General features: G+C 50.3%; 1 protein-coding gene and 1 long non-coding RNA gene across 11 annotated transcripts in view; one reads left to right on the top strand and one right to left on the bottom strand.

The window, feature by feature from the left end:
• TMEM150B (transmembrane protein 150B) overlaps positions 1-1,294 on the bottom strand; it is a 9,513-nt gene extending 8,219 nt beyond the window's left edge. For 4 of the 10 annotated variants that reach the window (XR_013552662.2, XR_013552663.2, XR_013552661.2 and 1 more), the window contains exons 1-2: positions 722-1,293; positions 37-168 (exon numbers count right to left, since the gene is read on the bottom strand). Coding sequence is in view for 7 of the 10 variants with exons in the window: in XM_078439287.2 (XP_078295413.2) it covers positions 37-168; positions 722-978 (389 nt within the window). In the remaining 3 variants the exon portion in view is untranslated. Of the gene's footprint in view, positions 1-36; positions 169-721 lie in introns of all 10 variants that reach the window. The other 6 variants (XM_078439289.2, XM_078439288.2, XM_078439291.2 and 3 more) reach the window with 6 other exon arrangements.
• LOC144614690 (uncharacterized) overlaps positions 1-14,393 on the top strand; it is a 16,247-nt gene extending 1,854 nt beyond the window's left edge. The window contains exons 2-3 of the long non-coding RNA XR_013552666.1: positions 2,735-2,904; positions 13,819-14,393. This is a non-coding gene — a long non-coding RNA (uncharacterized LOC144614690). The remainder of the gene's footprint in view (positions 1-2,734; positions 2,905-13,818) is intronic.

Genomic DNA, 14,393 nt, shown 5'->3' with positions numbered 1-14,393 from the left:
ACCAGCCTGGCCTCATGGCTTCCCCCGAACGCTCACCTGTCCTGAACCCGCTCCCTCTGGCACTCCCGAGTCCTGGGCCTGGGGGCTGTGGGAGAGGTTGAAAAGGGAGCAGGGGATGGGCGTGGAGCTGGGTGGTGCTGTGGCAGAGCCAAAGTCCAGCCCGGGAGGCTGCAGGACAGTGTCAGGTCAGGAGTCTGACGGTCTCACCACCACTTTCTCTGGGACCTCACCCCCAAACTGCCACTTCCCCACGCAGAACCTAGCAGGCACCACCTTAGTTAGCTTCGAGAGGCCCCCAGCTTCCTTCCTCCAGCTTTCAGCAGTTCACCGTCCAAGAGCCCAGCCCTTGTCCTTCCCAGGACCCACAATCTGAGCCTGCAGTGCTCCCCACCCTTCCTCCCTCAAAGACCTGGTCGTGCAGGCCCCCAGTCCCTTCTAGAATACACGCACTTGTAGGGGCACTCGGGCGGCTCAGTCGGTTAAGAGTCGGACTTCAGCTCAGGTCATGAGCTCACAGTTTGTGAGTTCGAGCCCCACATCGGGCTCTGTGCCCACAGCTCAGAGGCCACTTCAGGTCCTCTGTCTGTCTCTTTCTCTCTCTCTCTCCCTCTGCCCCTCCCCTGCCCGTGTTCTCTCTCAAAAAATAAACATTAAAAAAAAAAAAAGATTTAGAACACATGCACTTGTTTCTAGCCTCTGGGGTCCCACCTTTAGGTCTTACCTCCTCTGGGACTTCAGAATCCAGGCCCACGGGTCAGACTCTGTGCTGGGAGTAGTTTCTGTCCTTATGCTGCTGGATGTAGGGCCTTGCTGACCCGGCCTCCTCGCCCTCACTTGCCTTCCCCTCTCCCTTCCTCTGGACAGCTGCTGGAATTCCCCGGTGGGCAGGCTCAGGGTGGGTGGGAAGGGAGACCTTGGTGTTGACATCTCATCCGATGAGCCTTCCCCGAAAGCAATTGCTTCCTCTGCCCAGACCATTCTGTTGTGTCTCCCACATGGCAACCCTCAGATTTCTGGTTTCCTTCCTTCTTGGTGATCAGACCTTTGGGCCTGGCCTCCTCCTGCTTCCTGTGGACCCAGGAATCTAGGTCTCCAGGCCCTCCTCCCTTAGACCCAGGAGTCCAGACCCCCACCCTCCTCCTCCCTCAGACCCAGGAGTCCAGACCCCTCAGCCCCTCTTCCCTCAGACCCAGGAGTCCAGACCCCTCAGCCCCTCCTCCCTCAGACCAGGAGTCTAGACTCTCAGCCCCTCCTCCCTCAGACCCAGGAATCCAGAACCCCAGCCCCTCCTCCCTCAGACCCAGGAGTCCTGTCCCCCAGCCCCTGCCCCAGACCCAGGGGTCCAGGCCCTTAGCCCCCTCCTTCCTCAGACCCAGAAGTCATGGTCCTCTAAGACCTCCTCCCTCAGACCCAGGAGTGCATGCCCCAGCCCCTCCTCCCTCAGACCCAGGAGTCCAGACCCCTCAGCCCCTCCTCCCTCAGACCCAGGAGTCCAGACCCCTCAGCCCCTCCTCCCTCAGACCCAGGAGTCCAGACCCCCGGCCCCTCCTCCCTCAGACCCAGAATCCTGAACCCCAGCCCCCTCCTCCCTCAGACCCTGGAGTCCAGACCCCCAGCCCCTCCTCCCTCAGACCCAGGAATCAGGCCCCCAGCCCCTCCTCCCTCAGACCCTGGAGTCCTGGCCCCCATACCCTTCCTCCCTCAGACCCAGGAGTCCAGGCCCCCAGCCCCTCCTCCCTCAGACCCAGGAGTCCAGACCCCCGGCCCCTCCTCCCTCAGACCCAGAAATCCAGACCCCCGGCCACTCCTCCCTCAGACCCAGGAGTCCAGACCCCGGGCCCCTCCTCCCTCAGACCAGGAGTCTAGACTCTCAGCCTCCTCCTTCCTCAGACCAGGAGTCCAGGCCCCCAGGCCCCTCCTCCCTCAGACCCAGGAGTCCAGACCCCCCAGCCCCTCCTCCCTCAGACCCTGGAATCCAGAACCCCGGCCCCTCCTCCCTCAGACCCGGGAGTCCAGACCCCCAGCCCCTCCTCCCTCAGACCCAGGAGTCCAGGCCCCCAGCCCCTCCTCCCTCAGACCCAGGAATCTAGACCCCCAGCCCTTTATCCCTCAGACCCAGGAGTCCTGCCCCCAGCCCCTCCTCCCTCAGACCTAGGATCAGGCCCCCAGCCCCTCCTCCCTCAGACCTAGGATCAGGCCCCCAGGCCCTCCTCCCTCAGACCCAGGAGCCCAGGCCCCAGCCCCTCCTCCCTTAGACCCAGGACTCCAGATCCCCGACCCCTCCTCCCTCAGACCCAGAAGTTCCAGCTCTCTTCTCCCTCAGCACCCCACCTCTTTTTGTTCAATTTGAGGCAAAATTCACAAAACATAAAATTAACCATCTTACAGTGAACCATTCAGTCGCGTTTGGTACATTCCCAAGGTTGTGCAACCCCCACTTCTATCTAGTTCCAGAACTTTTTCACCACCCCGGAAGAAAACTCTCCACGCATCAAGCGTAGGCCCTCGCCATCACCTCCTGTCCTCAGCCCCTGGCCACAACCAAATGGCTTTCTGTCCCTATGGATTTGTCAATTCTGGACATTTCCTATGTTTTTTGAGTTTTGTCCACGTTGTAGCACACGTCAACGCCGCATCCCTTTCTGTGGCCAAATAGTATTCCACTGACCCTGCGTCTTTGTGGACTTAAGAGTCTGAGACCCACCTTTTCTTGCTGGTACTGTTGTGTTTCTAGGACCCCAGCCGCTGGAACTTCAGGCTGTCGGCTTCCTCCAGAGCACAGATGAGACAGACAGAACATTCCTTGAGGCCAGAAGCCATCAACCCATGGAGAGTGCGCCCCTGGCCACAGTGGCTTTTCCGGCTGGAGGGCAGGCACACTGGGACCCGAAAAGGAGGATGCAGGTACGATAATGAAGGTAACACAGGGTACGGTGGCCCCTGGAGGAGGGGGTGCTGACTAGAAATGGTGTCCAGAGTGTTCTGGCTGTGAAGGAAGGTCAGGAGATTCTCACAAGCTATACGTAGAAGGAGGCTGTGTGCAAGTTTTCAAGCTTCAGGAAGGCTTTCTCAGTAGAATCCAGGTGGCCCCTGAGACCTAGCCCATGAGGGTCGAGTGCCTTTGTCTGCTGGGTTGTACAGTGTAGACCCACTAGGAGACATGAGCCAGGCCCCAAAGTTCTCCATTGCCATAAAGGGCCTGGACATTATCCTGAGGGTAATGGGGAGCCATGGAAGGTTCTTGAGCAGAGCAGATGGAGGAACGGACACTGTGCAGACAGGAAGGAGGTGTAATAATAAAAACCATTGACACACCTGAGTGCCAGGCACTGCCCGTGACCCTGAGGGGGGAAAAATCTGGAATAATTCCAAGCTTCGCACTTCCAAGAGACAGCCCGGAGCGTTCAACTCGGCCAGACTTGAGTTCGAATCCCATCTCTGCCCCCTTAAGAGCTGACTGCCTGTATGAGCTTCCAACGTCTGCTGTCACAAAGCGCCACAAATTTAGGGGCTCAGGACAACACAAATTTGGTAGCTCACAGGTCTGCAGGTCAGAAGACATCAGTGCAGCTGGTTCCTCTGGAGGCTCCAGGGGAGAGTCCATTTTCCTGCCTTTTCCAGGCTCCATAGGCAGCCACACCCCTTGGCTTGTGGCCCCTTTCTCCATCTACAGAGCGCCTCGTTCCAACATCTGCTCTGTCATCACGTCCCCTTCTCCGACTCTGACGACCCCATGACTGCATTGGGCTCATCCACATAATCCAGGATAATCTCACCTCAAAGCCCTTCACCGAATCACGTGCGCAAAGTCCTTTTTGCGTGTAAGGTACCGTAGTCAGGTGTCCTGGAGATTAAGATGTAGACATGTTAAGGGCGCCGGGGTGGCTCAGTCGGTTGAGCGTCCGACTTCGGCTCAGGGCATGATCTCGCGGTCCGTGAGTTCAAGCCCCACGTCGGGCTCTGTGCTGAGGGCTCAGAGCCTGGAGCCTGCTTATGATTCTGTGTCTGCCTCTCTCTGCCCCTCCCCTGCTCATGTTCTTTCTCTGTGTCTCAAAAATAAATAAAAATTTAAAGATGTAGACATTTTAGGGATCATTATTCTGTCTCCCACAGTGAGGAAGCTTTGGTTTCTTCAATCTGTAAAATAGAGGCCATAATATTGCTCTGGAGACAGACTTCCTGGTGGTAGTAAGAAAACCACAGCCCCAGGGGCGCCTGGGTGGCTCAGTCGGTCAGGCGTCCGACTTCGGCTCAGGTCATGATCTCACGGTTCTTGGGTTCGAGCCCTGCGTCGGGCCATGGGCTGACAGCGCAGAGCCTGGTTCCGATTCCGTGTCTCACTCTCTCTCTGCCCCTTCCCCGCTCATGCTCGCTCTCTCTCTCTCTTAAAAATAAATAAACATTAAAACATCAAACAAACAAACAAAAACGCAGGCCCAAAATGGAGTCACTTATGTAAAGGGCCGAAGTCAACAAACCAAGGCTCAATACCCAACCCAGGTGCAGGCTTAGCCTCCCTGCCCCCCCCCCCCCCCAGGTGGTAACATTTAACTAGTCAACCTGGAATTTCCTGGTTAGCCCTAGGAAATTTACTGATAGACTCTTTGATCCCCCTTAGGAGGACAACCTTGCCTAAAATGATGCATTCTTTGCTAATAATTTTTGTTTCCACTCCCTAGCTACCTTTAAAAACCTTTCCGTGGGGCGCCTGGGTGGCTCAGTCGGTTAAGCAGCTGACTTCGGCTCGGGTCACGATCTTGCGGTCCGTGAGTTCGAGCCCCGCGTCGGGCTCTGTGCTGACAGCTCGGAGCCTGGAGCCTGTTTCAGATTCTGTGTCTCCCTCTCTCTGACCCTCCCCCATTCATGCTCTGTCTCTCTCTGCCTCAAAAATAAATAAACGTTAAAAAAAAAATTAAAAAAAAACAAAAAACCTTTCCTTTCCCGGAGCCGGAGCTCCCCTCTACTTGCTGGATGGGACGCTGCCCCATTCATCAGCCACCTGATAAAGCCAACCAGGTCTTTAAAACGTATTAGGTTAAATGTTTGTTTACCACTGAGTTTGTATCCCCGCCTCTGCTTCTTGCTGTCGACGTGACCTGGGCAAATGGCCTGTCTCTCCGCACCTTGGCCTCCTCATCTGTGAAATGGGGTGCCGACTTCAGAGTCCTGGGGGGCTGGATCTGCGTGTCAGTCCGCTTAAGGTGCTCAGAACAGCATCTGACAGGTTTGTGTTTCTAAGAGGCAGCTGAGGTCAGCATTGCCTTTATCTGAGAGTTTGTGTGCGGATCAGAGAGGAAAAAAGAGGCGTGGTCAGCCTTTGCTCTGGTTACTGCTGGGTGGGGGGCTGCTTCTCCTGGGGGTGTAGCATAGCTGCCCATGGCAGGAGGGGGATCAGAGTTCCTGGGGGGGGGGCAGTTGGTGGTTGCTGGTTTTGTGTGTGTGTGTGTGTGTGTGTGTGTGTGTGTGTGTGCCATTGAGCAAATATTGATCGAGGACCCACTGTGTGCCAGCCGCTTTTCCGGACACTAGAGAGACTGCAGTGCACAAGCAGAGAAAAACTAGAGGCATGAAACTAACAAGGTCCCACCCTGCCCCAGGCCCCAAGTGCCTCTCCTGCTGGTCCCCTCCTCTGGGGGGAGTGGTGGCTGTTCCAACCACTGACTCAGTATCTTCCTCCTGAATCCTTTGTTCACTCTCTCATTTACTCAGTGAACATTCCCCTGAAGTCCCTGGGCTCTCAGGAATGAATCCGATCCAGCCCCTGCCCTCAAGGGGCTCCCTGTGTGCAGGTGACATGCGCCCTAGTGGACGCTTTGCTGAAGGAGCACAGGGGAGGGAGGACCGAATGCTACCTGGTGTCCACTCTGCTGGTAACTCTTCGTCCCCACTCCATGCCCCAGCCCTGCCTGTGCCTGATTCCCACTCGTCTCTCCAAGATGCTAACCTCCAGGTGACCCAAGGCAACACTTTTCCCCACTCTGGGCCCCAGTACCCACCTCTCTGCACCTCTCTGGACTGGCACAGAAGCCGGGCTTACTGGTGTCCCCATGGTGGCTGTGTGACATCTTCAGGACGTCTGCTGAGTGGACAGGAGTGGGGCACCTCAAGTCCGGTGGGCTACGTTCAACTTGCAGATAGGCCCCTCCCACTGTCCACTTGCAGGCTGGGGGTCCTGGACTATTCTGGATCCTTCCGGAAAAGAGTGCTAGCCAGGCTTGGCTGAGGGGAAAAGGCTGCACATGGCCTTCCTCTGGGTGAGAATGACATTGCACTTTCGAGTTTAGGAAACTGCTTCTAGTTGGTGCTGAGGATTGTTTTTTCCTAGACCGGGGAAGCTGCCAGAGCAAGAGACCTCATCTGTCAAAGCAAGGATCATAATGGTGCCCTGCTCACATGCTTGTGAGGGTTCAGGAGTGAGTCTGTGAGAGTCCCCTTCTGCCACAGGGCTGTCTACAATTAGGCGTTAATGTTGTCGGGTCCTCCAAATTGCATTCAGTATTTCTTTTTTATTTGTTAATTTTTTTTTAATGTTTATTTATTTTTGAGAGAGACAGAGACAGAGCGTGAGCAGGGGAGGGGCAGAGAGAGAGGGAGACACAGAATCGGAAGCAGGCTCCAGGCTCCGAGCTGTCAGCACAGAGCCCGACATGGGGCTCGAACTCACAAACGATGAGATCATGACCTGAGCCGAGGTCGGACGCTTAACCGACTGAGCCACCCAGGCGCCCCACGTTCAGGATTTCTGAGAAGTTGGACTGCTTCACAGTTCACTGCTTCACATTCATAGATGCCTGGAGCTCAGAACATCTTGCTGTGTGTTGGGTCCTTCGAGAAGCAAGTGTTGTGATGGTGCTGGCAATACAAGGGATTTATTGGGGACAATGCCAGCAAAAGATAAAGGGGGCAGGGAACAGAGCTGGGAAGTTGGTAGGCCCCCTGTGGAAGATGAGGGGGAAGGAAGGTGAGGGTAGAAAGAGCTTCAGGCCGTTCAGCTCTGAGAAATCTCAGCCAGCCACCAGGGGAGGGGAGGGGCAAGGATTTCTCCTCCCAGATCCCTAGAAACAGAAAGTAGGTTGGTGGTTACCAGGGGCTGGAGGGAGGGGCAAATGGGGAGTGATTGCTTAATCACTTCTTTTTGGGGTGATAAACATGTGAAACCGCATAGAGAAGACACGGTTGCAAGACAGTGTGTACTAAATGCCACTGAATTATACTCTTTACAACGATGGTTGAAGCGGTGAATGTCGTGGTATGTGAATTTTAGCTCAATTAAAAAAGAAAAAGATCACATTAGAGGAGCCCGCATTGGGTGGGAGTGGCCAGGCCCTAGTACCCTCCTTCCCCCCATCCCAACCCCACCCCTGATGATTAGTCGGGGTTGGGGGCTGCCAGAAGAGAACACGACCTGGATCCAAACAAACTAGTGACTTAGGGCAGCTGGGGGCTGTCCTCCCAAGGCACTCTTCACAGTTGACCAAGATCTTTCTTCTAGGGAGAGCCACCTCGGCTACCACACTTACCCGATGTCGCTGAGCAACAGACTGAAGGAGCTGGGGCCAGACCATAGGTCTGTCTGACTCTAAAATGTTGTTCTTTCCCACATGCCAGGCTCCCTCCTCAGATACCCATCCAAACTTCCACCTGCCCCGTCTGTTCATCTGTGCATACGTTCTTGCCTTTACGCATTTATCCAACTAGGTATTCACCCTCCCGCCCACCCACCTGCCTATCTGTCCAAATATCATCTGTTTAGATATTCTTCCAGCTCTCCAAGCTCCATCCATCCATTCAGCTCTCCATTCATCCGGCTCTGTGTTCTTTTTTTCTTCTTTTCAAAGTGTATTTATTTATGTTGAGGGGGGAGGGGGAGGGGCAGAGAGAGAGGGAGAGAGAACCCCAAGCAGGCTCCACACCATCACCACAGAGCCCGAGGTTCTGTGAGCCCAAGCTTCAAACCCATGAACTGTGAGATCATGACCTGAGCCTCAACCAACAGTCAGACGCTTAACCGACTGAGCCACCCAGGCATAACCCCCCAACTCTATGTTCTTTCATTCTTTGAGCCATTCTCTCAATTCCCTCTTCCCGTTTATTCTACAATCCATCCATCAGTTTAACCACCCACTTTCCCACTGATCCAATCCACTTAATCAGCTGTCTATAGTAGTTTTCTGTGGCTGCTGTAAAATATTCCCACAAACCTAGGATAATCCAGGATAAGGTCCTCCTTTCAAAACCCTTACCTTAACCCTATCTCTTACCATAAAAAGTAATACCCGCGTTCTGGGAACTGCAGATGTCTTTGGGGGCGTCACTGTTTTACCACATCATCGATTCAACCCCCTGCACCCACACACACCTCTCTCTCTCGGTCTCTCTCCCTCTCTCTCTCTCCCCATCCATCCACCCACCCATGCATCCATTCATCCAGAGGTTTTTATCTCTGTAGGAAACAAAGCTATAAGGAGATAGTTACAATCACTGACATGGTTGAGATCGGTGCTATTGAGCAAATATGCAGATCTGTTGAGTTGACTGTCACTTCTGCCCATCTCTTTGTTCCCACTGCCACCATCTCCACATTGGGAGAGGAAAGGAATGTGGAAAAAGAATGACCCAAACATCCAAACATTTTTCTTTAGTTTACTTATTTATTTAATGTTTTAAATGTTTCCTTATTTAAAAAAATTTTTTTAACGTTTATTTATTATTGAGAGACAGAGACACAGTGTGAGCAGGGAGGGGTAGAGAGATGGGGAGATGTAGTATCTGAATTAGGCTCCAGGCTCTGAGCTGTCAGCACAGAGCCCAACACGGGGCTGGAACTCACAAACTGCAAGATCATGACCTGAGCCGAAGTCGGTCGCTTAACCAACTGAGCCACCCAGGCGCCCCAATGTTTACTTATTTTTGAGAGAGAGACGGAGAACAGAGACAGAGCATAAGTGGGGGAGGGGCAGAGAGAATGGGAGACACAGAATCCAAAGCAGGCTCCAGGCTCTGAGCTGTCAGCGCAGAACCCAATACGGGGCTCAAACCCACAGACCGTGTGATCATGACCTGAGCCGAAGTTGGACGCTCAACTGCCTGAGCCACCCAGGTGCCCCTATTTATTTATTTTAAGGGTGGACAGCAGTAGAAAGAGAGGGAGAGGAGAATCCCAGCCAGGCTCCTTGCTGTCAGTGCAGAGCCCAACGTGAGGCTTGATCTCATGATCCGTGAGATCATGACCTGAGTTGGAATCAAGAGTTAGACACTCAACTGACTGAGCCACCCAGGTGCCCCACCCAAACATTCTTCATTCTCCTTAAATCTTCCATCCCACTCATTCCCAGTCCATGAACATGGTATATATCTCCCTGTTTTAGATTTTCTTTCAGGTCTCTAAATAAGGTTTTACAGGTTTTCTGGAAGAGGTTTTGCACATATTTGGTTAGATTTATTTCCCCTTGCTGGATATTTATAAATATTGTGAGTCATATTTACTTAAATTTTTATTTTAAAACTTTGTTAGTTGTACAGAAAATGGTTAACAAAGTAGATCCATCCAAATCAGCTATTCTGCTTGCAAGTTTGCCTTGGGCTGGTGTCTGGGGACTTGGTTGCTGAAATATTCTGAGTGGCTCACTGTGCCTGGATTGTGCAAACCATATGGTTAATGCTGAATTCCTGCTTTCTTTCTGGGAGTCTGGAATTTTGGTATGTGCTAGGCAGAAGGTGCCTACATGATCAGTCGTTAATAAAACCTTGGGTGCCGAGTCTCTGATGGGCTTCCTTGGGCAAAAACAGCATGCACATTGTGCTGCACTTTTGTTTGGGGAAAGAGTGAGTTCTGTATGATCCTCATGAGAGGAAGAGAGAATGAGGAAACCTGCATGTGATTTCCTCCAGTCTCAGCCTGTGACTTTTCCCCCTCATGATCCTACATTGTTGTAATAAAGTTTAGCCATGAATACAACTCTGTGCTGAGCTCCATGAGTCCTAGTGAATTTCCAAACTTTGGGTGGTCTTGGGCACCTCCAACCCACAGGTAAAAAAATGTACAGTTGATATTTGTATATTGGTTTTGTATCCAGCAACCTTTCTAGATTCCGTCATTAATTCTGACATTTTATCAGGAGCTTCTTTTGGAAGCTTTGGATCTTCTAGATACATAATCATATCTGTGATTAATGGCAGTTTTATTTCTTTCTCTTCAATTCTTTTTTTTTTTTAATTTTTTTTTTAACGTTTTATTTATTTTTGAGACAGAGAGAAACAGAGCATGAACGGGGGAGGGGCAGAGAGAGAGGGAGACACAGAATCGGAAGCAGGCTCCAGGCTCTGAGCCATCAGCCCAGAGCCCGACGCGGGGCTCGAACTCACGGACCGTGAGATCGTGACCTGAGCTGAAGTCGGACGCTCAACCGACTGAGCCACCCAGGCTCCCCTCTTTCTCTTCAATTCTTACACTTTTTTTTTTCTTTTACTTGCCTTACTCAGAACAGCACAGAATGCAGTGGTAAGGGGACATCCCTGTCTTGTTCTCGACTTCAAATAAAGAGCTTTCGATGTTTCACCATTAAACATGGATTTTCTCTAGATTTTTTATTGTGGTTAAATATACATAACATAAATTTTGCCCTTTTACAATTTTAAGTGTGCAATTCAGGGGTATTAAGTACATTCACAGTGTTGTGCAACCATCACAACCATCTGTCTTCAGGACTTTTTCATCATCTCAAACAGAAACTTTATACCCATTAACCAGTAACTCCCCACTTCCCCTCCCTTAGCCCCTGGCAGCCAAAATTCTACTTCCTGTTTCTACAGCTTTGACTATTTCAGATACCTCATATTAGTGGAATGATATAATATTTGTTTGTGTGTGTGTGTCTGGCTTATTTCATGTAGGAAACTGTTTTCAAGGTTCATCCATGTTGTAAAGTGTGTCAGAATTTCCTTTCACATTTTGTTTATTCATTTATGAGTTGATAGATATTATCAAGTTGGTTCTAGATATTATCTAGTTAGTTCCACCTTTTGGCTATTATGGATAATGCTGTAATAAACATCCATGTACAAGTTTTTCTTGTTTCCTTCTTTTTTTTTAAGTTTTTGCTTGTAAGTAATCGCTACACCCACATGGGGCTCGAACTCACAACCCCAAGATCAAGAGTTGCATGCTTCACTGACTGAGCCAGCCAGGCACCCTGAGTTCTAAGTATTATTTTTTTCTTTTTCTTTCTTTCTTTCTTTTTTTTTTTTTCAGTAGGCTCCACGCCCAACGTGGAGCTTGAACTCGCGACCCGGAGATTAAGAGTCATATGCTGCACCAACTGAGCCAGACAGGCGTGCCAAATATTCTATATATATTCTAGGTTACAAACCTTTTATCAGATATATGATTTGGAAAAATGTTCTCCCATTCCATGGGTCCTCTTCTGAGGTACTCTCTCTCCTTCAGGGACAGGCTTCTTTCATTGTTTTTATTTGCTTAATCATTAAATCTGTATCGAATGCCAGTGATGTGCCAGGCAATGCCCTTGACGTTGAAAACTCAGCTGTGAACAAAACAAGGTTCCCTGCCCTCCTAGAGCTCATGTTCTAGTTGGGAAGAAAGACAACGAACAAATAAACCAAGAGATGTATAATGTCAGGCAGGGCTAGGTGCTAGGCAATGCTCGTTTTGTAGGCGTGTGAGTTGTATAGTGGCTCAGGGCCTCACGTGGGTTGAGTGCTTCATTGTGACTGTCCTGAAACGCTTAGCAATTTTTGAACAAGGGGTCTGCGTTTTCATTTTGCTCTGGGACCCAAAAATTATTATATAGCTGGTCCTGGGGCTATAAAGCAATAGAGCAGAGTCAGGGAATGACTGGGGTAGTTGGGCTCTTCCAGCCAGAACCATTAGGGACGGTGACCTTGAGGAGGTGACATTTGAGCAAACACCTGAAGCAGGCGAGAGAGTGAGCCCTGCAGACAGTTGTGGGGGGTGCATCTCCTAGCAGACAGGACAGCAAGGAAAGGCCTTGCTTCCATCAAGGAGGCCAATGGGATTATAACAGAGTGAGCGATTCAGAGAATAGTGGATAATGACGATGAGAGGAATAATGGGGGGCCATTGTGAGACTGTTGGACTTTAGCAGCGCCTGGGTGGCTCAGTCAGTTGAGCATCCAACTTCAGCTCCGGTCACGATCTCATGGTTTGTGGGTTCCAGCCCCGCATCGGGCTCTGTGCTGACGGCTCAGAGCCTGCAGCCTGCTTCGGATTCTGTGTCTCCCTCTTTCCCTCTCTCTCTGCCCCTCCCCTGCTCACGCTCTGTCTCCCTCTGTCTCTCAAAAATAAATAAATGTAAAAAAAAAAAATTTTTTTTAAATGTTGGATTTAAATCTAGGTGTGTATCAATATACTATAGTGGCATAAAGCATCGATAAGGATTTGTCATCTCACAGTTTCTGTGGGTCCAGAATCCAGGAGCAGCTCAGCTGGTTGGCTCTTCAGGTTGTAATCAAGACGTAGACAGGGCACCGTCTGGAGATAGGAGGATTGTTTCCAGGCTGGCTCACTCACATGACCGTCAAACTGTTGGCAGGAAGCCTCAGTTCTTCCCTGGCTATTGACACAAGGCTTCAGTTCCTTGCCACATTGTCTTCTCCACAAGGTGGCCTTGATAACCTCTCTGGGTTCTCCCCAAGGAGCAATCTCAGAGATAGCGGGGATGGAAGCCAGAATGTCTGTGATGACCTAGCCTTGGACACACCATCATTTTTACACAATACCCTTTCCATTACACCAGCTCAGCCCTGTTCACTGTGGAAGCAGGAGCTCAAGGCTGTGAATTCCAGTGGGGGAGATTGGGTCGCTGAGGGTCACCTTGGAGGCTGACTGCCAAGGTGTGAATTCATTGCAGAATTTTGAGGAGGAGGAGGATGATGATATTAGATAGATATAGATGTGTGTGTGCATATACATATACATATGTATATATGTTGATAGAGGTATTCATGAAGTAACATACAGTATATAATACTCATATTTATTCTATCATTTTATACATTTCGTTCTTACACAAGTAATACTTGAAAACTGAGAGACAGCTTCCCCCCCATCATTTATGTTTCTCCAGCTTTATTGAAGTATGATTAACAAACAAAAAGTGTATACAGTCAAGGTGTACAATATGATTATTTGACATATGAACACATTGTGAAGTGATCCCTACAATCAAGCTAATTAACACGTCTGTCACCTCACAGTTACCCTTTGTGCGTGTGGTGAGAAGGCTAATGATCTATGACCTACTGTCTTCGCAAGCTTCAATTACACACTATGGTATTGTGAACTTGAGTCACCTATTTAGCTCATGTACACTTTGTCCAACCTCTCCCCTTTTCTCCACCCTCTCCCCCGACCACTGCCTCCGGTGACCACCCTTCCACTCTCTGCTTCTAGGAGTCCGACTTTTTTTAGATTCCACCTACATATGAGATCGTGCAGTATTTGTTTTTCCGTGCCTATGTTATCTTATTCAGGATAATGCCTTCCAGTGTCACCCGTGTTAGGATTTCCTCCTTCCTCACAGCTGAATAATATTCCATTATGTATATATGCCCTACGTTTTCTTTTGTCGTTGATCCCTTGACGGACACTTAGGTGGTTTCCACGTCTTGGCCGTGGTGAATAATGCTGCAGTAAACATGGGAGTGCAGATATCTCTTTGCAACAGTGACCATTGTCTTTGGATATATATCCAGAAATGGGATTGAGGGACAACGTGGTAATTCTATTTCTAATTTGTTTTTAATTTTTTAATGTTTATTCATTTTTTTGAGGAACAGAGAGACAGAGCGCAAGCAGGAGAGAGGCAGAGAGAGGGGAGACACAGAATGTGAAGCAGGCTCCAGGCTCTGAGCTGTCAGCACAGAGCCGGATGGACGCAGGCCTCCCAAACCACGAACTTCGAGATCATGACCTGAGCTGAAGTCGGACGCTCAACCGACTGAGCCACCCATGGCCTGAGATTCTTCATTCCCACCAAGCACCCACGTGGTCTTGCTTGATGACGCTGGTACATAGGCCACATTTTGGGCAGCGGGCATTTGGGCACCTTGACTAAATACTCAACCGGGCCTTCCGGAGGCTGAGACTTCGAATGTACGTTTTTACAATATTCCCCAGATGATTATTTCTCTCCCTCTCTCTGTCTCTCTCTGTCTCTTTCTCTGTTTCTGTCTCTCTTTCGGTAGTAAAATACACTTAACATCCAATTTACCATTTCCACCATTTTGAAGTGTGCAAGTCAATGGCTTTCTGTACACGCACGGTGTTCTGCAACCAGCACCATTCTCTGGATCCAGAACCTCTTCATCCAAAAAGGAAGACCCACCGCTATTATTAGTCCCTCCCCCATTCT

Source organism: Panthera onca, chromosome E2 (genome assembly GCF_046562875.1).
Source record: "Panthera onca isolate mPanOnc1 chromosome E2, mPanOnc1 haplotype 2, whole genome shotgun sequence".
Classification (NCBI taxonomy): Eukaryota; Metazoa; Chordata; class Mammalia; order Carnivora; family Felidae; genus Panthera; species Panthera onca.
Note: the sequence above shows the minus strand (reverse complement) of the source record. Positions and strands in the feature narration are given on the sequence as shown.